This window comes from Mytilus trossulus, chromosome 5 (genome assembly GCF_036588685.1).
Source record: "Mytilus trossulus isolate FHL-02 chromosome 5, PNRI_Mtr1.1.1.hap1, whole genome shotgun sequence".
NCBI lineage: Eukaryota > Metazoa > Mollusca > Bivalvia > Mytilida > Mytilidae > Mytilus > Mytilus trossulus.
Genome location: NC_086377.1, coordinates 9,374,361 through 9,401,706, shown reverse-complemented (window position 1 = coordinate 9,401,706; position 27,346 = coordinate 9,374,361). Strand labels below are relative to the sequence as shown.

General features: G+C 30.5%; 2 protein-coding genes and 2 long non-coding RNA genes across 5 annotated transcripts in view; 2 read left to right on the top strand and 2 right to left on the bottom strand.

Moving 5' to 3' along the window:
* LOC134717569 (E3 ubiquitin-protein ligase TRIM71-like) overlaps positions 1-27,346 on the bottom strand; it is a 60,343-nt gene that overhangs the window by 16,387 nt on the left and 16,610 nt on the right. The gene's annotated exons all lie outside the window — the stretch shown is intronic.
* On the top strand, positions 629-4,747 carry LOC134718509 (uncharacterized). Of its 2 annotated transcripts, none has more exons than XR_010107398.1 (3): positions 629-1,101; positions 1,653-3,769; positions 4,321-4,747. It is a non-coding gene; the product is annotated as an uncharacterized LOC134718509 (long non-coding RNA). The 2 variants fall into 2 exon arrangements; XR_010107397.1 differs by lacking the exon at positions 629-1,101 and adding an exon at positions 1,244-1,350.
* Positions 15,425-17,718, top strand: LOC134719397 (uncharacterized). Its single transcript, XM_063582399.1, has 2 exons — positions 15,425-16,291; positions 17,362-17,718. The coding sequence occupies exons 1-2, from the start codon at positions 15,937-15,939 to the stop codon at positions 17,520-17,522; spliced, it is 516 nt and encodes a 171-aa protein (XP_063438469.1). The 5' UTR covers positions 15,425-15,936; the 3' UTR covers positions 17,523-17,718.
* Positions 20,654-24,882, bottom strand: LOC134718508 (uncharacterized). The gene is made up of 4 exons (XR_010107396.1): positions 24,280-24,882; positions 23,229-23,444; positions 22,208-22,279; positions 20,654-21,240 (listed from the first exon to the last, which is right to left on the bottom strand). It is a non-coding gene; the product is annotated as an uncharacterized LOC134718508 (long non-coding RNA).

Here is a 27,346-nt window from a genome sequence, read left to right as displayed (position 1 = left end):
TCATTTTCGTCAAAACATTTTTTCCATTATTAAACAGAATGGTTCCTTCAGTCTTTTATGCTTTTTTTATGATGTTATGATGACGTCATTGGAAAACCCGCGTTCCATATAACAAGAGCAAATCTGTCCCACGGGGAAAAAATTGGGATTCCAGATTTGAGAATCCCAAAACTTTTATCTAAAATGATAAAAGTTTAGTATTTGCATTTACTACATCAATGTTAATTTGCTTAATTTTATGAATTTAAATACAAATATCCTGAAAAATGATATATAGTAATTTATGAGCGATTTTTCAAAGGCTTACAAAGTTGTCGCACCGCCATTTGTTTGCGTAAAAACGAACTCAACTCAAATGTACGTCAATTGTTTGCTTATCAGTGCTCTTATAATGGTAGTACCCTGTCGGTACTTGTAAAGAAAAACTCAAAATAACGTGTTTGCTTTGACCAGAAGCTTTCATGTGCATAACTGTGGCCATGAGGGAAATTGGTAGAAATATTAAAACATGTCTTGTGACGGTTGATCAAAATAAAGATGATGAAGATAACGGTGGATTTGGTATAAAGCTTGTTGCACTGGTACAAAATGTACCCACAGTCCCTTCCTCGAGGTTAGGGGAGTATTGTGACAGTATTTTGACACTAATTTAGGACACATATGTTGTTAGAATTAATCATTAACTTTTATAGCGCTAATAATCAATTTCTCTGTCCATTTAATTAATATGTTTATCTACTTCAAATTTCCAATACACGATTGTTTACGTGGCTGATATAAACAGAGTGACCTCTTTCATAAAAATTATATAATCGAATTGTACAAATACAATTGACCCTAACCATATTTGGAACCAATACGCGATTGTTTACGTGGCCGATATAAACAGAGTGACCTCTTTCATAAAAATTATATAATCGAATTGTACAAATACAATTGACCCTAACCATATTTGGAAATTTCTAATTTTATCATGATTGCTATATAAGTCAAAACACAATTGACCCTAACCATATTTGGAAATTTCTAATTTTATCATGATTGCTATATAAGTCAAAATTCTGCTTTGAGACGTCAGAGTTTGAATTTTGAATCTTATAGGTAAGTCATGAGTTTTGAATTGTTAATTAAAAGTTATTAAGATTTAAAGTAAAATATTTTAAAAACAAGTTAAATTGAAATAGAGATAATTAATAGTTTTCATAAATAAAGTTTTAATAAAATATCCATTGTTTTCTTTTAAAGAAATAATTGACAATATTTGTTTTACTTTATTGTGATTGTAACTGTTTTGTATTATTTTTGTTTTTATTTATTTTATTAAAAGAGTTTGAATTTTGAATCTTATAGGTGTCAGCTAGTCGATCCCGGCCTGCCTCTACATTGCCAACAACGGCCGGCGGCTTGCCAGCGGCAATGCCAAATACCATCCAAGGCATTGTCCACGGCTAGTTCCCATCAAGATTGATCAAAGCTAGTTCCCACCGCAAAATGGAAAGATTCCAAGACCATCTATCACACAGTCATTCTTCTGTTGAGAGTTTAGGTCCTCAAAGGACAACTAACTCTACAATCAACATACTACTTCATATCATCAACAAGACGATCAACCACCTACTTTCTCATTACAATAATTGGTGGAGGACTTATAGGTGTCAGTTGATCCCGGTCTGTCTCTACAACATCAGGACAGCTGGCCTGCTTTCAACAACGGTAGCAGAGCCGCAATGTCTCATTTCATTCGAGACATAAGCTAGTTTTCCCCACATTATGTAAAGGTCCCAACATCAACTCTCACAGATGTAGTGTGTCTGTCGAGAGTCCGAAAGGAAGCAGACCATGTTTCAGTACCAGAATATTCAATTATTCTCATTACAATAATTGGTGGACGACCCTTAAAGCTGACATCTATACAGACATCTATAAAAGTCAAAGTTTATCATCACATCCAGACCAAATAACATGCTAGAAGGACAATTCGAACATTAACTATTTGCAGTTGGACATAATTTTCGTAACTTTCAAACTTTTGGATTCCATAGTATATACAGAATATTTCATTTGTGACATTTAGAAAATCAACAAAAAGGATACAGTATGCAGAACTATGTTAGAACATTTATTAACATCAGTGACAATAACAATTGTAAAGTTATATTATTGTGTATTGTTTAAAATATGTATTTTCATGAAACTGTAAGTAGTTCCAAAATGATAAATAAGAAATTTAATTTTGATTTTAAGATTTCCAGCGATGAAACTAAATCTTCATTTTTATTTTCATAAACTACATTGTGTTTCATATCTGTAAATTTTTAATTGAAATGACTAAAACATTGATAATTAAGTTAGCAAATTTGCTCGATAAAATGTTGTTAATTATGTATTCATTTAAATTTTCATTTCATTGAATAACTTTTCAGAATATTATTTGCATATAGTTTTTTACTAAGATTAGATTGAATTTTATTTAAAGGACACATAAAGTGAATCCCCTTGTAAAATTAATCTACATGGAACATGGTAGAAAGTCCTGTTGCCATTTGCTGTACAGAAAATCGTACAATATAGTCATAAAAATAGTGTAGATATTAACTTAATATTGAGATTGGGCTACCTCAAACTAGGAGCGCCACATATATATAAGAGCATAAAAATGGGCTACCTGAAAGAAGGAACGCCACAAATAAAATGGGTTACCTCGCAGGTAGGAACGCCATGCATACGATTAACAGTAACTTAGAGACTAAAAAGATGCTTAATTAAATTCTGTTAAAAGTTTATTCTGCATAATCATAATTCATTTTGAATTACAACATTTTGTTGAAACCTTTAGGCGTATATAATTATTGTACCATAAATTTCATAATTTTTAAATAAATGTCCAATTGTAAATTGAGCAAATAGAAGAATAATAATAATAAATAAATAATAATAATAACATTTAAAACTATTGTGGAAAGTTCACATCATAAATAAAACCAACAATAAGAAATGTGATTAAAAAAAATAAACTCTCAAAAAAATGAAAAAAATAAAAAAAGAGAAAAATGTTAAAACAAAGTTCATTCCTTATTCTTGCTTTATATTTAACTTAATTGTCTACTTTGTTATTTTGAAGTTTCATATGGATATTAATTATTTACTGAAATTAATAATTAAAAGTTATAAATCCAATAATCAATTTAGTAAATTATGATATTTTAAGTTGCTCTAAATCTTATAAAATTATTAATTTTTTTTTCTAATTAATTTAAATCTTGGGACAAGATTTTCTAAAGGAGAAAGATCTATTGTGACAGTATTTTGACATTAATTTAGGACACATATGTTGTTAGAATTAATCATTAACTTTTATAGCGCTAATAATCAATTTCTCTGTCCATTTAATTAATATGTTTATCTACTTCAAATTTCCAATACACGATTGTTTACGTGGCTGATATAAACAGAGTGACCTCTTTCATAAAAATTATATAATCGAATTGTACAAATACAATTGACCCTAACCATATTTGGAACCAATACGCGATTGTTTACGTGGCCGATATAAACAGAGTGACCTCTTTCATAAAAATTATATAATCGAATTGTACAAATACAATTGACCCTAACCATATTTGGAAATTTCTAATTTTATCATGATTGCTATATAAGTCAAAACACAATTGACCCTAACCATATTTGGAAATTTCTAATTTTATCATGATTGCTATATAAGTCAAAATTCTGCTTTGAGACGTCAGAGTTTGAATTTTGAATCTTATAGGTAAGTCATGAGTTTTGAATTGTTAATTAAAAGTTATTAAGATTTAAAGTAAAATATTTTAAAAACAAGTTAAATTGAAATAGAGATAATTAATAGTTTTCATAAATAAAGTTTTAATAAAATATCCATTGTTTTCTTTTAAAGAAATAATTGACAATATTTGTTTTACTTTATTGTGATTGTAACTGTTTTGTATTATTTTTGTTTTTATTTATTTTATTAAAAGAGTTTGAATTTTGAATCTTATAGGTGTCAGCTAGTCGATCCCGGCCTGCCTCTACATTGCCAACAACGGCCGGCGGCTTGCCAGCGGCAATGCCAAATACCATCCAAGGCATTGTCCACGGCTAGTTCCCATCAAGATTGATCAAAGCTAGTTCCCACCGCAAAATGGAAAGATTCCAAGACCATCTATCACACAGTCATTCTTCTGTTGAGAGTTTAGGTCCTCAAAGGACAACTAACTCTACAATCAACATACTACTTCATATCATCAACAAGACGATCAACCACCTACTTTCTCATTACAATAATTGGTGGAGGACTTATAGGTGTCAGTTGATCCCGGTCTGTCTCTACAACATCAGGACAGCTGGCCTGCTTTCAACAACGGTAGCAGAGCCGCAATGTCTCATTTCATTCGAGACATAAGCTAGTTTTCCCCACATTATGTAAAGGTCCCAACATCAACTCTCACAGATGTAGTGTGTCTGTCGAGAGTCCGAAAGGAAGCAGACCATGTTTCAGTACCAGAATATTCAATTATTCTCATTACAATAATTGGTGGACGACCCTTAAAGCTGACATCTATACAGACATCTATAAAAGTCAAAGTTTATCATCACATCCAGACCAAATAACATGCTAGAAGGACAATTCGAACATTAACTATTTGCAGTTGGACATAATTTTCGTAACTTTCAAACTTTTGGATTCCATAGTATATACAGAATATTTCATTTGTGACATTTAGAAAATCAACAACCAGATGCTCCGCAGGGCGTAGCTTTATACGACCGCAGAGGTTGAACTCTGAACGGTTGGGGCAAGTATGGACACAACATTCAAGCTGGATTCAGCTCTAAATTTGGATTGTGATTAAATAGTTGACACAGCATAGGTTTTTGACACAGAATGAATGTATTCTAATGAACTTAAAATTTTAGTTTTCTCTTAGAGCAATTCACTATGCTGTTGATTATTAATCCTCTCAAAAAAATGTTTGAAGAAATTTTCTTTTTATTTATGAAATTTCAAATGAGAAAAATTGAACCCAATTTTTTTAATCACATCCCCCTTTCCCTTATTCCAAAACTAATCTCAATTAAAATTTCTAATGGAGTTTGCAACAATAACTACTCATTTAAATACATCATAATATATTAAGATGTAAAAAAAACTGCTTGTTATCACTGAATGGTAAAGATTATTTTAATTTATCAGTTGGTAGTAAAAAGTGAATATACATTGTATATTGTATATAACAAAGATTTAAGTTGATTCTGGACAAAGAAAGATAACTCCAATTAAAAAATATTCTTGCTATTGCACAATATTGTGAAATTAGATATTTCTTGCTGATTCTGGACAAAGAAAGATAACTCCAATTAAAAAAAAATCTTGCTATTGCACAATATTGTGAAATTAGATATTTTTTGTTGATTCTGGACAAAGAAAGATAACTCCAATTAAAAAAAAATCTTGTTATTGCACAATATTGTGAAATTAGATATTTCTTGCAAACTATTCTGGACAAAGAAAGATAACTCTAATTAAAAAAAAATTTGCTATTTCACAATATTGTGCAATTAAATATTTCTTGCCATTGCGCAATACTGTGCAATTGAAAAGACTTGCTATTGCACAATACTTAATATAATAATTTAAGATCCTGATTTGGACCAACTTGAAAACTGGGCCCATAATCAAAAATCTAAGAACATGTTTGGATTCAGCATATCAAAGAACCCCAAGATTTCAATTTTTGTTAAAATCAAACTAAGTTTCATTTTGGACCCTTTGGACTTTAATGTAGACCAATTTGAAAACAGGACCAAAAATGAAGAATCTACATACACAGTTAGATTTGGCATATCAAAGAACCCATATATTCAATTTTTGATGAAATCAAACAAAGTTTAATTTTGGACCCCGATTTGGACCAACTTGAAAACGGGGCCAATAATCAAGAATCTAAGTACATTTTTAGATTCAGCATATCAAAGAACCCAACCGATTCATTTTTTGTCAAAATCAAACTAAGTTTAATTTTGGACCCTTGGACCTAAATGTAAACCAATTTGAAAACGGGACCAAAAGTTAAGAATTTAAATAGACAGTTAGATTCAGCATATCAAAGAACCCCAATTATTCAATTTTGATGAAATCAAACAAAGTTTAATTTTGGACCCTTTGGGCCCCTTATTTCTAAACTGTTGGGACCAAATCTCCCAAAATCAATACCAACCTTCCTTTTATGGTCATAAACCTTGTATTAAAATTTCATAGATTTCTATTTACTTATACTAACGTTATGGTGCAAAAACCAAGAAAAATGCTTATTTGGGCCCTTTTTTGGCCCCTAATTCCTAAACTGTTGAAATCAAAACTCCCAAAATCAATCCCAACCTTTCTTTTGTGGTCATAAACCTTGTGTCAAAATTTCATAGATTTCTATTAGCTTAAACTAAAGTTATAGTGCGAAAACCAAGAAAATGCTTATTTGGGCCCTTTTTGGCCCCTAATTCCTAAAATGTTGGGACCAAAACTCCCAAAATCAATACCAACCTTCCTTTTGTGGTCATAAACCTTGTGTTAAAATTTCATAGATTTCTATTCACTTTTACTAAAGTTAGAGTGCGAAAACTAAAAGTATTCGGACGACGACGACGACGACGACGACGACGACGACGACGACGACGACGACGACGACGACGACGCCAGTATGATAGCAATATACGACGAAAATTTTTTCAAAATTTGCGGTCGTATAAAAAGGATACAGTATGCAGAACTATGTTAGAACATTTATTAACATCAGTGACAATAACAATTGTAAAGTTATATTATTGTGTATTGTTTAAAATATGTATTTTCATGAAACTGTAAGTAGTTCCAAAATGATAAATAAGAAATTTAATTTTGATTTTAAGATTTCCAGCGATGAAACTAAATCTTCATTTTTATTTTCATAAACTACATTGTGTTTCATATCTGTAAATTTTTAATTGAAATGACTAAAACATTGATAATTAAGTTAGCAAATTTGCTCGATAAAATGTTGTTAATTATGTATTCATTTAAATTTTCATTTCATTGAATAACTTTTCAGAATATTATTTGCATATAGTTTTTTACTAAGATTAGATTGAATTTTATTTAAAGGACACATAAAGTGAATCCCCTTGTAAAATTAATCTACATGGAACATGGTAGAAAGTCCTGTTGCCATTTGCTGTACAGAAAATCGTACAATATAGTCATAAAAATAGTGTAGATATTAACTTAATATTGAGATTGGGCTACCTCAAACTAGGAGCGCCACATATATATAAGAGCATAAAAATGGGCTACCTGAAAGAAGGAACGCCACAAATAAAATGGGTTACCTCGCAGGTAGGAACGCCATGCATACGATTAACAGTAACTTAGAGACTAAAAAGATGCTTAATTAAATTCTGTTAAAAGTTTATTCTGCATAATCATAATTCATTTTGAATTACAACATTTTGTTGAAACCTTTAGGCGTATATAATTATTGTACCATAAATTTCATAATTTTTAAATAAATGTCCAATTGTAAATTGAGCAAATAGAAGAATAATAATAATAAATAAATAATAATAATAACATTTAAAACTATTGTGGAAAGTTCACATCATAAATAAAACCAACAATAAGAAATGTGATTAAAAAAAATAAACTCTCAAAAAAATGAAAAAAATAAAAAAAGAGAAAAATGTTAAAACAAAGTTCATTCCTTATTCTTGCTTTATATTTAACTTAATTGTCTACTTTGTTATTTTGAAGTTTCATATGGATATTAATTATTTACTGAAATTAATAATTAAAAGTTATAAATCCAATAATCAATTTAGTAAATTATGATATTTTAAGTTGCTCTAAATCTTATAAAATTATTAATTTTTTTTTCTAATTAATTTAAATCTTGGGACAAGATTTTCTAAAGGAGAAAGATCTATTGTGACAGTATTTTGACATTAATTTAGGACACATATGTTGTTAGAATTAATCATTAACTTTTATAGCGCTAATAATCAATTTCTCTGTCCATTTAATTAATATGTTTATCTACTTCAAATTTCCAATACACGATTGTTTACGTGGCTGATATAAACAGAGTGACCTCTTTCATAAAAATTATATAATCGAATTGTACAAATACAATTGACCCTAACCATATTTGGAACCAATACGCGATTGTTTACGTGGCCGATATAAACAGAGTGACCTCTTTCATAAAAATTATATAATCGAATTGTACAAATACAATTGACCCTAACCATATTTGGAAATTTCTAATTTTATCATGATTGCTATATAAGTCAAAACACAATTGACCCTAACCATATTTGGAAATTTCTAATTTTATCATGATTGCTATATAAGTCAAAATTCTGCTTTGAGACGTCAGAGTTTGAATTTTGAATCTTATAGGTAAGTCATGAGTTTTGAATTGTTAATTAAAAGTTATTAAGATTTAAAGTAAAATATTTTAAAAACAAGTTAAATTGAAATAGAGATAATTAATAGTTTTCATAAATAAAGTTTTAATAAAATATCCATTGTTTTCTTTTAAAGAAATAATTGACAATATTTGTTTTACTTTATTGTGATTGTAACTGTTTTGTATTATTTTTGTTTTTATTTATTTTATTAAAAGAGTTTGAATTTTGAATCTTATAGGTGTCAGCTAGTCGATCCCGGCCTGCCTCTACATTGCCAACAACGGCCGGCGGCTTGCCAGCGGCACTGCCAAATACCATCCAAGGCATTGTCCACGGCTAGTTCCCATCAAGATTGATCAAAGCTAGTTCCCACCGCAAAATGGAAAGATTCCAAGACCATCTATCACACAGTCATTCTTCTGTTGAGAGTTTAGGTCCTCAAAGGACAACTAACTCTACAATCAACATACTACTTCATATCATCAACAAGACGATCAACCACCTACTTTCTCATTACAATAGGAGTGTTGGCGCCACTTTAAAAAAGTTAAACCCGCCACATTTTATGTGCTTTACAAGTCACGCGACGGTTATGCAGTGTTTGATGTTTGTTTCTATATACTATATTTGTTTGTTTCTTATTTATTTTGTATATTAATCAGACCGTTATATTTTTCTTTTGTTTTAATTTATTCATTTCAGGAATCGAAGACTATGCCGTATGAATTTTACTCATAGTTGAAGCCCGTACAGGACCTTTATTTGTTAATTTATGTCTCATTTGGTCTTATTTTAAGAGTTGTTTTATTAGCAAGCATATTACATGTTTTTTTTATATGGAATACTTTTGAAGTTTGTGGTACGTTGCGAAGGGAAAAAGAGGGGATATAGGTACAAAACCTATTATGTAATAGATATTAACCAGAGTAGAAAACACAACAACAGATACTACTATGGAAGCAGTAATAATTGTGAAACACAACAACAGATACTACTATGGAAGCAGTAATAATTGTGAACCAGGTGCTCCGCAGGGCGAAGCTTTATACGACCGCAGAGGTTGAACCCTGAACGGTTGGGGCAAGTATGGACACAACATTCAAGCTGGATTCAGCTCTAAATTTGGATTATGATTAAATAGTTGACACAGCATAGGTTTCTGACACAGAATGAATGTGTTCTAATGAACTTAATTTTTTTGTTTTCTCTTAGAGCAATTCACTATGCTGTTGAATAGTAATCCAAATGTTTGAAGAAATTTTCTTTTTATTTAAGAAATTTCAAATGAGAAAAATTGAACCCAATTTTTTTAATCACATCCCCCTTTCCATTATTCCAAAACTAATCTCAATTAAAATATTCTAATGGAGTTTGCAACAATAACTACTCATTTAAATACATCATAAAATATTAAGATGTAAAAAAACTGCTTGTTTTCACTGAATGGTAAAGATTATTTTAATTTATCAGTTGATAGTAAAAAGTGAATATACATTGTATATTGTATATAACAAAGATTTAAGTTGATTCTGGACAAAGAAAGATAACTCCAATTAAAAAAAAATCTTGCTATTGCACAATATTTTGCAATAAGATATTTCTTGCTTACTATTCTGGACAAAGAAAGATAACTCTAATTAAAAAAAAATTTGCTATTTCACAATATTGTGCAATTAGATATTTCTTGCCATTGCGCAATACTGTGCAATTGAAAAGACTTGCTATTGCACAATACTTAATAATCCTCTCAAAAAAATGTTTGAAGAAATTTTCTTTTTATTTATGAAATTTCAAATGAGAAAAATTGAACCCAATTTTTTAATCACATCCCCCTTTCCCTTATTCCAAAACTAATTTCAATTAAAATATTCTAATGGAGTTTGCAACAATTACTACTCATTTAAATACATCATAAAATATTAAGATGTAAAAAAACTGCTTGTTATCACTGAATGGTAAAGATTATTTAAATTTATCAGTTGGTAGTAAAAAGTGAATATACATTGTATATTGTATATAACAAAGATTAAAGTTGATTCTGGACAAAGAAAGATAACTCCAATTAAAAAAAAATCTTGCAGATATTTCTTGCTTACTATACTGGACAAAGAAAGATAACTCTTAATTAAAAAAAAAATTGCTATTTCACAATATTGTGAAATTAGATACTTCTTGCCATTGCACAATACTGTGAAAAGACTTGCTATTGCACAATACTTAATATAATAATTTTAGATCCTGATTTGGACCAACTTGAAAACTGGGCCCATAATCAAAAATCTAAGTACATGTTTAGATTCAGCATATCAAAGAGGCCCAAGAATTTAATTTTTGTTAAAATCAAACTTAGTTTAATTTTGGACCCTTTGCACTTTAATTTAGACCAATTTTAAAACTGGACCAAAAATTAAGAATCTACATACACAGTTAGATTTGGCATATCAAAGAACCCCAGTTATTCAATTTTTGATGAAATCAAACAATGTTTAATTTTGGACCTGGATTTGGGCCAACTTGAAAACTGGGCCAATAATCAAAAATCTAAGTACATTTTTAGATTCAGCATATCAAAGAACCCCAAGGTTTCATTTTTTGTTAAAATCAAACTAAGTTTAATTTTGGACCCTTTGGACCTTAATGTAGACCAATTTGAAAACGGGACCAAAAATTAAGAATCTACATACACAGTTAGATTCGGCATATTAAAGAACCCCAATTATTCAATTTTGATGAAATCAAACAAAGTTTAATTTTGGACCCTTTGGGCCCCTTTTTCCTTAACTGTTGGGACCAAAACTCCCAAAATCAATACCAACCTTCCTTTTATAGTCATTAACCTTGTGTTTAAATTTCATAGATTTCTATTTACTTATACTAACGCTATGGTGCGAAAACCAAGAAAAATGCTTATTTGGGTCCCTTTTTGGCCCCTAATTCCTAAACTGTTGGGACCGAAACTCCCAAAATCAATACCAACCTTCCTTTTGTGGTCATAAACATTGTGTTTAAATTTCATTGATTTCTATTTACTTTAACTAAAGTTATTGTACGAAAACCAAGAATAATGCTTATTTGGGCCCTTTTTTGGCCCCTAATTCCTAAACTGTTCAAACCAAAACTCCCAAAATCAATACCAACCTTTCTTTTGTGGTCATAAACCTTGTGTCAAAATTTCATTGATTTCTATTAACTTAAATTAAAGTTATAGTGCGAAAACCAAGAAAATGCTTATTTGGGCCCTTTTTGGCCCCTAATTCCTAAAATGTTGGGACCAAAACTCCCAAAATCAATACCAGTCTTCCTTTTATGGTCATAAACCTTGTGTTAAAATTTCTTAGATTTCTATTCACTTTTACTAAAGTTAGAGTGCGAAAACTAAAAGTATTCGGACGACGACGACGACGACGACGACGACGACGACGACGACGACGACGACGACGACGCCAACGTGATAGCAATATACGACGAAAATTTTTTCAAAATTTGCGGTCGTATAAAAACGAGTAGTCGATAAAAAAACCTGAAGTATCCGCAAATTCAATTTGAGGTAATATTTGACTGTTTTGAGTTCTATTGCTTTGGTTTGATACCTCACCCAATATGATAGTTTAAAAAATAATTTTAAAGTACTGTCCTGCATGACTTGTAATTTTTACCCGAAAATGGAAACTTTCATAAGGTTAAGGTGCTCTAAACATTTTATAGGTTGAAAACTTGATTTACGAAGTTTTGTTTATAAAACATCGTTTTAGTTTTTTTTTAAATTCTCAATGATTAAGGTTTATGTATAATAACAAACATTACTAAAGCCAAAACAGTATCATTTGTGTTTAGATAGAGTTTAGTAAAAAGAAAAAATGTCAAAATTGAAACCCTCCCGAATTTTCACAGATTTTTACATATGACCTTTGACCTCAATTTATAAAAAAAATGTGACCATATCAAGTCCTGGCGACAGGCATATTATTATAGTACGCGATTTCCTCTTTCCAATGATATATTATATAGATTTGTGTTCGGTGGGGAGATTAGATTAAAAAAAATCTGCTTTCAGTCACCGCATTAAAAGAGCTCATGTCTATAGGAGAAAAGATATGACATACAAAGACTATTTACAAAAAGACAAACTACACTTAACAAAACAGTTATGTTGTTGTAAAACAGTATTTCGTCTTTTGATTGTACGTGCCTCAATAGTCCAGATAATTGTGATGAATGACGTTTATGTTTTGGTTATATCGTAAAAGTTTAAAGAGGTTCTAAATATTTCAACTAGACAAGCAGGGACATTTAAAGAAAGATAAATGCAACAAAAACTTAACACTATTAGAAATGCTTTATGCTACTAATATGCGTTTGCGCATCAGAAGATTTATTTACTTAAATGCAATCGTGGTCGAGCCAGTGTGTTCTTACTTACGTAGTGAAAACAGGGGATATCATAAACCAGAGAGACATTCTATAAGTACAAGGAGGTTTAAACATTTAAACTAGAGAAGCAGGCACATTTTAACGAGCAGTTTATTTAAAATCATTAAATGCCACAAAATCAAAACACTATTGGAAATACTTTATGCTACTAGTATGCGTTTGCACATCGTAAGAAGATTTATCTACTTAAATGCAATCGTGCTCGAGTCAGCGTATTCTAACGAACGTAGTGGAAAAAAGAGGAGATACATAAACCAGAGAGACATTCTAATTGATTTAAAGATTAAACGATATAAGGGTGTACACAATATATAATACAAACTTAATCAGAAACATTGCAACGTCAAATGGTGAGGTATGTAAGAAGACAATGTGTAATTCACTCAAACATTTGATGACATGTTTACATTGTCAAATACGCTTTAATATCAATTCTCTGTAAATATAACCAGATGCTCCGCAGGGCGTAGCTTTATACGACCGCAGAGGTTGAACCCTGAACGGTTGGGGCAAGTATGGACATAACATTCAAGCTGGATTCAGCTCTAAATTTGGATTGTGATTAAATAGTTGACACAGCATAGGTTTCTGACACAGAATGAATGTGTTCTAATGAAATTAAAAATTTTGTTTTCTCTTAGAGCAATTCACTATGCTGTTGAATATTATTCCTCTCAAAAAAATGTTTGAAGAAATTTTCTTTTTATTTATGAAATTTCAAATGAGAAAATTGAACCCATTTTTTTTAATCACATCCCCCTTTCCCTTATTCCAAAACTAATCTCAATTAAAATTTCTAATGGAGTTTGCAACAATTACTACTCATTTAAATACATCATAAAATATTAAGATGTAAAAAAACTGCTTGTTATCACTGAATGGTAAAGATTATTTTAATTTATCAGTTGGTAGTAAAAAGTGAATATACATTGTATATTGTATATATAACAAAGATTTAAGTTGATTCTGGACAAAGAAAGATAACTCCAAATAAAAAAAAATCTAACAATTAGATATTTCTTGCTTACTATTCTGGACAAAGAAAGATAACTCTAATTTAAAACAAAATTGCTATTTCACAATATTGTGAAATTAGATATTTCTTGCCATTGCACAATACTGTGCAATTGAAAAGACTTGCTATTGCACAATACTTAATATAATAATTTTAGATCCTGATTTGGACCAACTTGAAAACTGGGCCCATAATCAAAAATCTAAGTACATGTTTAGATTCAGCATATCAAAGAGGCCCAAGAATTTGATTTTTGTTAAAATCAAACTTAGTTTAATTTTGGACCCTTTGGACTTTAATGTAGACCAATTTGAAACAAGACCAAAAATGAGGAATCTACATACACAGTTAGATTTGGCATATCAAAGAACCCCATTTATTCAATTTTTGATGAAATCAAACAAAGTTTAATTTTGGGACCCCGATTTGGACCAACTTGAAAACTGGGCCGATAATCAAGAATCTAAGTACATTTTTAGATTCAGCATATCAAAGAACCCAACCGATTAATTTTTTGTCAAAATCAAACGAAGTTTAATTTTGGACCCTTTGGACCTTAATGTAGACCAATTTGAAAACGGGACCAAAAGTTAAAAATCTACATACACAGTTAGATTCGGCATATTAAAGAACCCCAATTATTCAATTTTGATGAAATCAAACAAAGTTTAATTTTGGACCTTTTGGGCCCCTTATTCCTAAACTGTTGGGACCAAAACTCCCAAAATCATTACCAACCTTCCTTTTATGGTCATAAACCTTGTGTTTAAATTTCATAGATTTCTATTTACTTATACTAAAGTTATGGTGCGAAAACCAAGAAAATGTTTATTTGGGTCCCTTTTTGGCCCCTAATTCCTAAACTGTTGGGACCTAAACTCCCAAAATCAATACCAACCTTCCTTTTGTGGTCATAAACATTGTGTTTAAATTTCATTATTTTCTATTTACTTAAACTAAAGTTATTGTGCGAAAACCAAGAATAATGCTTATTTGGGCCCTTTTTTGGCCCCTTATTCCTACGCTGTTGTAACCAAAACTCCCAAAATCAATCCCAACCTTTCTTTTGTGGTCATAAACCTTGTGTCAAAATTTCATAGATTTCTATTAACTTAAACTAAAGTTATAGTGCGAAAACCAAGAAAATGCTTATTTGGGCCCTTTTTGGCCCCTAATTCCTAAAATGTTGGGACCAAAACTCCCAAAATCAATACCAACCTTCCTTTTGTGGTCATAAACCTTGTGATAAAATTTTATAGATTTATATTCACTTTTACTAAAGTTAGAGTGCGAAAACTAAAAGTATTCAGACGACGACGACGACGACGACGACGACGACGCCAACGTGATAGCAATATACGACGAAATTTTTTTCAAAATTTGCGGTCGTATAAAAATGAGCTGGCCATGACATGATACAGAATTCCACCAAATTTCACCTCAATACATTTAATGTGTTAATTTTCAAAAAAAAAATATTTGCCACTCCATAATCATAATGTGTCACCCTGTTGTTGCCATGGAAACATGACTTTTCAGGTAAAAATAAAGGTAATTAAAATCTTGTTAAATTTTTGTTTGAAGACTGCTTAATGTCATGAAAAATGTTCTCCAAGCTTATTTTAATGTTTTCAAAAGTTTTAATAGGCCAATATGCAGATTTATCAAGGTTTTCTACATTTTAAAGAATTTAGTGGTTCTACAGTGTTCCATAGATCCTTAAAATCTGTAGATGTTTTCATTTCTTTCCACACTGATTTCAAAGTACTATCTGACCTAAAAATAATCTTTATTATATAAATAACCAAGTAAACTTGTAAATTGAATGGGATATTCAAGCATGTCCTTAAAAAAGTATTAAGAAAATCTTCATTATTCATTATTGATAATATAGAGTTATCTCCCCTGGTAGAACTCTTCTGATCTAAAGCACACATGTACACAGGAAGTATACACAAATGGGAGAAACTTTGCAGACGATATCAGTGATCAACAGTCAGTGTTAAAACAATAGTTATGGTCTGTAAATAACCATGTCCTTCTGTAGCTTTAAAAGCTCACAGATATGTGAATGTGTAGGTGAAAATTCCCCACTGACTTCTTTGTCATCAGAATTGCAGTCCATTGTTCTTACTGAGGCTGGTCTACTGCCAAGTGATATTACACAGAAGTTTCAAGTGTGCAGTGAACATTTTCACAGGTTTTTGAATAAAAACAAAGCAGGTTGCAAATCAAAGATATGTGGAATACCTGATATAATTTCCTCTCACAACAAAGACAACAAAATATATGGAGGATGGTATGGGGTAAAGGCAGACAGAAATGTATCTTTGGAAAAAGTGAAAGAGATTCATGCTAGAACAGGAATCATAGTTCCAGTTGGAACTCGTAAGTAAAATAATTAAAATGATTTCTAATTTTATAATTTAGTATCATAATTTGTTATTTATATTTATTAACCAGCTTGGGGATAACATCAAAAGTTCAATGTAGGATAGAAAACTTAATTCACATAGTGTTTTTTTTTTTCACTGACCCCCACCCCCCTCTTAACTTGATTTGGGCAAAATTGATTGAACAATAGGGATATATATGTAAAAATTGATTTTAGATATACTAAATTTGCAGAAGTTTACCCCCCTCCCCATAAAAAACCTACAAAGCAGGCGCGGATCCAGAAAAAGGGGGGGACCAGGGGTTGGAACCCTTTTTTTTTTGACAATCAATGCATTTGAATGGGGACATGTAATTGGAACCCCTAACCCCTTTTTGTCCTGGGTTTGGAACACACCCCCCCCCCCCCCCCCCCCCCCGCCTCCTTTTAAAATGGCTGGAACCGCCCCTGCAAAGGGTATTTGATTTAAGCTTTTTTAAATTATATGAAAAGGGTAGGGTAACAGAACCCCAGCGGCACCCCCTATCAATTAAGTATTGAAGTGGACCCCAACCCACCTCCCAGGCAATACTGGACCATTATAAATTAAATCGAAATGTCTTTTATTTCCAAAATAAGAGACCTATTATTAAATTTACAAGGAACAGTCAGGATATTGCATAAATAGCTGAAATCTTTCAGTTTCTAAAGTTATCAAAGAAGGAAAAACACCTTTACATTGCATGATTTTATTCATTTCTTTCCCCTACCCAAAATATTACCGATGTTTGAAGAAAGTAAACAAGAAACATAATTTCTCTCCAAAAACATGTAGCTTAACCTGTCAACAACAAAGGTACAGAATAAGTTCAGCAAAAACAGCAAAAAATAAGGTTTTATTTCAAAATATTTAAATTTGTCACAATCAGTAGTGTACTATAAACTTAATAAGGAATTTATAAGAATCCATTTCTCCTAAATTCATTTTTTTTCTCTTATGGGACAAACATCTATTTAATTTGCATATATATACTAAAAATGTATCTTTATTTATAAAAAAATTAATTTGAACTGTATGTTTCAGCAATATGTCCAAGATGCAGAAAGACCCTTTATTGTGGGCAATCCACTTCATGTAGCGTGGCTGAAATTTGTGCAAATTCTTATGTAAGTTTTAATGGTAGTACATGCTATTATTTTATTCAGAGTCAATGTACATGTATGTATGGTATCTCTATCCGTTAATGGGCTTAATTGTATCAGTCCTACTGTCATACATGTCATATAAAGGGGTATATCAAACATCATGATACATTCAAATAGTTTACCCTTGCACTGAAAGTCTGAATACCAAAATAATTTATAATGATTCTCCCAATTTATTTTTATTAAAAAGATATTAAAATATTTGTTGAATATTACATTAAAGTTAAACAAAAATTTGGTTGGGTTAATTTTTCTATCAATTTTGAACTGAGAAAAATGACAGATACAGACGAATTTTGTTAGAAGATCTGACAGTGAATTTTTATTCAATGCAAAATACATGTACATGTAGGTGTTGTGTTTCTATTGACATTCAGTATACTTCAGCATTTTTAATATATATATTGAGAAAAAAAAATGATACTTCAAGTTTTATGTGTGTTATTTTAAAGTGCATAGTACATGTAGTATTAATTTCTTCTACAGTTCATAGTTTTATTGAAAACTTGAACTATGTACAAATTACAATCAATATTAGTGCAATAAGCAACGGCAGAATATTAACATTATTATTATTGAATATGTGGGTTCATTCAGTACTTTAAAACCTCTAGTCATATATATATTGCAAATATATATCATTATGCAAATTGTGTTATCCCATTTTTTCAGTACAAATAAACTCATCAAAATTTTTTGTTGAATTGGCACATGAGGGTTGAACATGACATATGATGGAACAAAAACAAACGTAAAATTAACAGAGTCCTGATAGCCTGTTAATGGATAAGCTTACTGTGGTTTATGTTTTTAAAGACTTTATCATCTGATATAAGTAAACATTTTTTTTATGCAGTGTTTGATGAACAGTGACAACCTTGGTGATACATGTAGCTATCAATATGAAGAACAGTATAATCTCAGACCTCATCGACTTAATAGTCAGGATATAATGTAAGTATCATTGAAAATTTCATTGATATCAAAATTTGCAGTATTAAAGCTAGATAGGATAAAGTAGGCCCACTCACAGCCTTCCCAAGTCAAACTGAACTGCTATTATTAGCTGTTTTTTGGCTGTTATTTACCAGTTTTTCATATTTTTAGCAGTCCTTTAGCTGTTCTAAGCATTCAATCTAATAGCAGTTTGAAAAACTGCCACATTTCACCATTTCTTAGCATTCGGCTTAGCATTCGTCTTAGCATTCGGCTTAGCATTCGTCTTAGCATTCATCTTAGCATTCCTCTTAGCAGTCGGGACAACAGTTATGACAGCAGTTCGATAGCAGTTGACCTATTAATCTTTGTTATAAAAATGCTTGGATCTGGCTATGTTTTCAGCTTAAAGTTAAACATTTATTTGAAGATAATTTGATCATTTTCAAATGTGCATTTTGGCTCCATGTTGTGTGGAAATACTTGCTAGTGAAAAAGTGTATTTTTGTCAGTATAAGCTTAATTTGGGATGAATTGAATACTTTTACACACCTGCAGTACAGTAAGTTGAAAGTTATAGTTAATGCTTGTGTATATTCTCAATTCTGACATAACTTTGAAGGGGGAAACAGAAATCATACAGAAAGCCCCAAAAAGGGGGATTGTTGTTTATTTAAATAGAATATCTGATGTTAACAGGATTGTAATAGAGTGTTAGCATATATATATACTTACAGCTGAAGTAATATTTGAAAAAAAATAGATATGAATATTATTTTAATCTATTATTTTGTTAAAAAAAACAATCTTATCATATTCAAGAGTTGAAAAAAGGGGGAGGTAAACCAGTAGACTGTGAATAGCTGATTGGTTAAAATTGTCCAAACAATCCATTTAATGAAATTAATTTATAATATATAATTTTACTTTAGGTTTGTTTCATAAAAAAGAAACATAATATATATTACATGTATCAAGAATTTATTTGTTTAAAATTCCAAAAGAGAAAGAGGATATAACTGTTGTCTTTTGGTCCACATTTAATAGAATAAAAACAGTACATTTGGTATGTTTGGTAATAAAATAATGATAAATGAAATAACTTCTAATTTGAAAATCACTTAGTCAGGTAGTAATTAGCCTCTTAGCAGTAATATCTCTTAAATAAGTTGCTTTTTTAAAAGTCTTGATAATTAAAGTGCTTTTTTAATTGTTCCTATATCATTACGGCCACTAACATAATTAATAAGGGGTCTAAGACCAGCTTAAGTAAGTGCTTCTCACATTTTTGTTTACATTCCCTTAAAATTAAGTCTGTATTTAGATTGGATAGTTACTGCTCTAATTACAAATATAAGTTTAAGGTGGCACCCTACAGATATAGTAATTTTTTTTCCCCCATTGAATTTTTTTTAAAATTTGCATACATATACTATGCAATGGCCTCTATAAAAATTTGAGTTAAAAATAGTATGTCACCAGACTCGTTTCCATGGTAACGGTCGCCAAAGTTGGTATATCACGTGTATGCATAAATACATACCTGATGTAGAAACTCTGGATTTTTTTTAAGCCTTTGAAAGTATTTTGAAAGGTTTGTTTTACAATTATTACAAAATTATTATTTAAAATGAAAAAAAAACACAAATAGTGGCAGTTTTATTCATTTTAATTGATTTCGGCTACAATTTCATCAACACTGCACCACAAAAAAAAACACAGATTTTGTTAAAAAGTTCTATTTTTCTTAAATTTCCAAAAAAATGGTCCAATGAATATTTTTTTTAATTTGACATAAGATGGTCATTACAATGAGCTTTGAAAAGAAATAAAAAAAAATATGGGTCACCAGACTATTTTTTGCCCCAAAAACGTTTTTGTGACCCCTAACGAAACAGTGATCACCAGCAGTTTTTTGTATATCATTCATCATCGGTGACCAAACTTCACCAAAGTGTGACATATGTTGTCATATTCTTTGTTAAACTAACACAGAATAATACAGTTTCACAAGGCAATGAAATGAGAACATTTATTTTGTTTCTATGAACAACGGTTACCATGGCAACAGGACACGAAGTTGGAAAATTCAAGTTTTTGCATTGTTCTGATGTGCAAGAGTTACAACCCAACAGACAATAGAAAATAAAATCCCATGATTTAAGAGCAACAGCACATGGCTGCTATGTAAATGTAAACAAATACTATGATACATTATAATGCAGCTTATATAAGCATTACTGTGGTATTAAATGAGCAAAATAAATTAGTCAGAAGTTAGCAAAAATCACCAAATATTTTTTTTTTTTAAATATCGATTCATAGATAACAGTCGTGCAAGTAAATGGATAAAAAGACTTTGTCACCTTTTCCTCAATAAATGATTTAAGTTGATGAAGCATAATGATAATACATTATATATTTCAGTTGTCATAGTAACATAACCAAAAAATTATGAAATTATAACTTTTTCAAAGGTTTTTCAACTTTCTTTATTTTGAATGCCTCAATAATCAAGCAAACATATAACTGTTATATTTACAAATATGTAAATAGTTTACTCCTCTGATTCAGTCAAGTATTGATTGATAGTCATAGCATTATTAGAGTTCACTTTGTTCTCAGTCAAAATTGTTAATCCTTCCATATTGAATAGTACATGTTGCTCCCAGTCAGATATATCATATTACTAATAGTGGCAATTCTTTTCTTTTAAAATCTTTGTTTTCTGGTTATCTGTTTCCCTCTCTAATTTCTTATTCATACTTTCCCAAACTCTCTGAGTAAACTTTCCTGGGGAATATTCTGATGCTGCATTTACCTGAAATATAAATTATTTGTAATGAAAAGGTGTAATATATACAAATAAACTACTAAATCAATATATTATTTCAGTGAGTGCAAATTAATCCAATCATGCATTACAACATCAATTTAAAAAGATTGTATTATACCTGACTAACAAAGGTACTCCTTAAGCGTTTTATAATAAGATATATGGCCAGGTTTTTGAAGTGATTGCAATAATTAGTTCAGCTGATGGGTATGCATTTTATATTGCTTCTGCATATGATGGACATCCTTTTGAGTGGTTTTAGTTTTGTGTACAATGACACTTTGGCATGCAATAATTGACAATATATATATGCTATAGGCAGCATTATAGTGTCCAATGCAAATTCAAGGTCTACATGTATATTTAATAGGTGTGACCTTTACTGTCTACCTTAAATCAATACAGTTGAACTGTTCTTTTTGGTATAAATTTGCATATATGCAGCATGCGACCAAGTTTGTGATAAACATAAGTTATCTACATCACAAAGTTATCTTCATTGTCATAATTGTGGCACATAAGAACCAATGGCAGTCTTGACTATATACTTTGTATTTAAGATATAAAATACAGTACAAATCAATAGTGTAAAATGTGATCACTGTGACCTTCTTTTGTCTGGAAGCTGAGTTACTAACTGAGACTCTGAGAGTATATATAAGTTTGCATGATCTGACACCTTTAAGTTGCTGAGATATACATTTGTTGTATATGAAATTGGATTTTTAATGTTACCAAAGTCAGTGAAGTGGAAAATGTAGGTCAGTGAGATCTGTGTACAAATTTACATGATCCTACATTTTATAGTTGAGTGGACTAAATATATTGTCCAAACAAAAAAATGTTGTAAATGCCTGAAAAACACCATTATCAGATTAAAAAGTCTCAAATGAAACCTAAGTTTTTTCTCAAAGGTAACTACATGTAATTATCCTAAAATGTATGTATTTACCATTGACAGCTATCCTTCATTTTTCTGAAAAACTGCTGCTAATAACCTGCTGTTAAATGATGACAATGAGACCTACAATTGATAACAAATATAACAAAAATTAAATAAACAAATGTATATATAATATATATAAAAATGAAAGTGCATGCAGTGTTCAAATACTATAGCTAAAACATATTCATTTAAAATTAACTGGAAACTCAGGCTGTTAACAATGAAATTTGTAATAAAAAGTAAAATCACAAAAATACTGAACTCAGAGGAAAATCAATTTGGAAAGTCCATAATCACATGGCAAAATCATATGTATAAAGGCTTTCAAAACCAAATAGGTTACCTTAAATTTGTTGAAATTATACATTAATCTGTTAATATAGTTTTCATTTAATAAATAAATTTGGTGTTTTTACTGTCTTCTGATTGGTTAAAATTATTAGTTTTATTTTCAATGTTGTCAATTTTGATAGCGACACGCCCACCCTGACATTGTGTATTCATTCGCCAACATGTGTGTACGGTTGTTATTGTTAATAAAAAGCTCTTTGGGCCTTATTTTTGATAGAAATTTATTTATAATGAATGGCAATAATTTATTTTGATTTTATTGAACCATAAAACTAATTTTTGACTCTTCACATTTTACATAATCCGCTTCGCGGATTATTCAATGTGAAGAGTCAAAAATTAGTTTTATGTTTCAATAAAATCAAAATAAATAATAGCCATTCATTAAATAAATTTGAATGTAATAATTCTAGTTCAATATTTTTGTTGAAACAAATTCTGTCATGTTCTATACATGAAAGTCTTCAAGTATATATAACAATGCTTTACCACAAAATTGTTTTCGAAATATTGACCCTAAACTTGAAATTATTACCAAGATCTGTTAATTCACTTTTATGACTGCTTACATGTAAGTGCAAATATGAATATAATTATGGTCCTCATTATACTTTATATCTACTTATCAAAAAATACTTTGAAATTACACATGTATATGACTAAAGGTTTTAATTACCTTCCAATTATTCATTAAATTAACCATGTTTAAAACTGTTTCTTCTTTTGCTGAGTTTTGAATTTATTTACAGGATTCTTTTGCAACTGCAAATATTTTCTTTCAAGTTTCATTCTCCTTTTTCTTTAAGTATGTCTGATGAATTCACAAAAAGTACATTCAATCCATTAAGGAAATTGTTGAAATGTGTGGCACAAATTCCTGCATGTATCATTCCTGAAAAATATGATATGAAATGTCAGTCTGCACCTGTATTGGTTAATAAGACAAACTATAAACTATTCAGACTTGAGTTCATAATTTTATTTGGGATATTCAATTATTTTTTCAATTTATATTTACATAATATGATTGTGAATTCATGTTTACTTTTATTCTTATACATATACAATGTAGATCACAGACTCATATTCATTTCTAATGTGGAATGAGGGTGGGTGCCCTTCTTAATTTTCTTTTTTGCTTTTATAGATTATCCTGCATACACATCATTCTAGGTGTTTTTAAATTACTACATATGTAAGACCACTTGGTCTCTGATTACATGCAAAAGATGACTTAACATGAAAATTCTGATTATAAAATAAAGAAAACTAATAATATTTTAAGTTTGTAAAACATTATTTTTGTGAATGAATCATTGTGATTGCATTTGTTTACTTTTTCAATTCTAATTTTATTTATGGTTATATAATTGCTACCAAATAAGTATTTACAAATTAATCCTCCCCTTTTGAATGCAAAACTAAAAAGCCCCTTATGTATAGATGTCTTTGTGTTCATTGCAAAAATGATAAATAACTTCCAGGGGCAAAATTCCAGAAAAATTACTAAGTTCAGCTTCATAAAAAATTTGGGCAGCACTTCCCCTCAAAATAAAGCTTTTTACCCTCAAACCACATAAACCCCAGACCATAATAGAGGGGTATTGAAGAAAGAAAAAGAGAGGTGTGGGGCAGGTTCATTTATTCAAGACATGAAACCATACACCTTCTCCACCCAGTAAAATGTTTAAAGAGAAAATATAATAAGGAGAAAATTGAACTCTTACCATATACAGCTTTTGAATTGATAACAAATTCACCAGTCCCATGTTTTCCCTCGTGTCTACACTGTTAAACGTGTATGATATGCAGGTTACATGCACTGCAGCTACAACGATATGGTATGAATATGGACAAAATGCCCTCCTGGTTCAAGCTTTGAAGTTCGTATTTCCGTTCACAGACAGTATCCGCAGGGGATTTACTCTTAACGAACATATTCTGTGGTAGGTGATCAGCCAGAGCTAGCCGTCGACCTTCTTTCCAGGTTTCGTCATACGAAAGATCACTGTGATCGGATGCCGAATTTCTCCAACTTCCAGTTCCGAAAACTTATATCATATGACCTGATAACATTGGATAAGTTGAGAATCATTCAATACTGTGTGAACTTTCAGGCTGAAGCTATTCATATTCTTTATTTTAAAAGAACGCATGTATTTATCCTTTATGATAAACCTTCCTTTCTTCTGAGCGATGAGCTGTAACTTAGAAGTTGTTTACACACGTTGTCAACAGACGACATCGGAACTGTTACCGTGACCTAGATATACAGGCGATATATCCTATTTTTTTTAACGGGAACCAGTTTTACATCAGTAAAACGTTGTTATCTCCCTTAGTGTCGGGAGCTACCTTAAGTACAACTTTTTGAAATTTCACAAAGACTAACAGTAAAATATTAGAATTTTAATAATTTTTGCTTTCGTATCTTGTACACTGTATATTGATTACCGGTTTCGTGTGTCACCTTTTTGTATTGCAACTTTTGGCAGATCTGATAGCATTCCACAGCAGTTATTAGCAGTTTATAAAACCATATTAGGATGTATAACTTAGCAGTTGCCATGAATATTCATTATTGACAGCTGTTATTATAGCAGTTATCATGAATATTCATTATTTGATAGCTGTTATTATAGCAGTTCTCATGAATATTCAGATCTCATTTAAATTTTTCGTTAAAAATAACTGCCAAAGAACTGTGAAGGCTAAATAAACTGCTAAGAAACAGCTACGGAATGCAATTGGAATGCCTTTATGCAAATTAATCATTGCCTTATATTTGGTAACTGTGAATGCTAATAAACTGCTAAATAACTGCAGTTCACTTTGACTTGGGTTTAAATATGCTGGTTGGGTCCACGTTAACAGAATGACATCATGTTTTCGATAAATGATGTTTGAATTGATTCTATTGAATAGGAAGTTATATAAAAAATTGTCTATATGTTGAATGTTACTCTGAATTTATTTTGCTACATAACGAGACCACAAACCGTATCTTAGCCCTATACAACAAGATGAAGCATCTCCTTTTCGTCATGGCTAAAGACTAAAAGATTTCAAGAACTTTCAATGTACTAACTGCATATTTGATAATTTGGTTCATTTGAGATCACTCTGATCGTAAAGCTGTTTATTCAATCTGACTTTTGTTCCCGGCACATTTAAGGAATGACTGTAATATTTTTTTTGTCTTTGAAGAAATAACATAAAAAATTTGGTGCACACTGAATAACACGCGTAGCAGGTTGTTTAACAGTGTGCACCAAATTTTTCTGTTATTTGAATAGACAGAAAAAATATTACAGTCATTTCTTATAATTTAATTCTAAATTCCATTTAGATTCCATTTTAAACCTTGAAAACCATGAAAAAACGTTGATGACGTCACGGTCACATGACTAAATTATGTCTATAGGCTCATAACAAAATTATGCCAGCCAATCAGAAGACACTTTACATCCAAAATTAAATTATTGTATAATGTAGAGGATATATATGGAAATGTGGGTTCTGTTTGCCTGAATTTGTAAGCACTCAAGAATTTTTATTTCTTAACTGATTGACTTCAAACTTACAAACAAGCATTTAAGTGAAAATCTCTTGGCCAAGTTCAAATTTGGGAAATTCCTATTTTATAGGGGTTATTGCCCTTTGATTGTTTTTTTTAATGAATTTCATTTGTAAACATTCTAGCTTTTTTATTTGTTAATTAATTGACTTCCAATTTATATACAAGCTTCATAGTAAGAAAAGCATGCATTTGTTATTTCAGCAGTAATTTTTTCAAGTCCCATTAAACACATCACATGTTAAATAAATATAGCATTAAAATTATTTTGTCTGTATTAATCAAAGGCACACATTTAATAAAATTTGTGAATTTTATTTATATTTTTAAAATAACATTTATTTTCAGTTTGCTGTACATGCTTCCACATCATCAAGTCAGGAAACAACCAGTTATGTTGAAACTGAAAGTTACTGCAATACTGATAGTCAGGGTACAGAAGCATCTGTTATCAGAATTGATAGACTTGGAAAATTCAATGAATTCTTGGAAACATGTGACATAAGCCCTGTAAAGTGTCTAACTGAATCTTTAGAGAAGTCAAGTGAGAGAACACAAAGAAGATATTTATCAAAAGCTAATACTTGTATAACTGCTCTACTGAACACTATTTGTCCTGATGATTCTGAGTTCATCAAAAAATCTCTTTTTGGAGAGCAAGAAAATGACAAAAATAAAACCACAAGCTCTTTGTTGGATGCTATTGTCAGCTCATACATGGTTGCAAACACCTCAACGTTGAGGAGACAATTATTATCAATAGCAACAAATGATTACAGTTTTGCAGAAGTCAGTGCCAGTATACCAGGATTATCTCACTACAAGTTTTATTCTGCTAAGAAGCATGCACAAAATATTGGTTTAGGTGTTCCTGCACAAACATCAAAGATTCCTCGTTCAAAAATAAATGATGGACAGCTTGACCATTTTTTAGACTTCATTACTTCGAACCACTTGATCAAAGATTTACCAATTGGAGAAAAAACATTACAGCTTTCAACTGGAGAACTCATTCAAACACCAAATGTAATCAGAAGTATTGCCCCTGCAACAATCATCAGGCAGTATACACAGCTCTGTGAGATTGAAAACATTCAGCGTTTAGGTATTTATTTCATTTGGATTACAATTCTGCATTAACAGTTTGAATTTTATGAATTTAGTATGTTTGCTGATGACGTCAGCCATTTTGTTAACAAAATTTAAGGTTTTCTGGC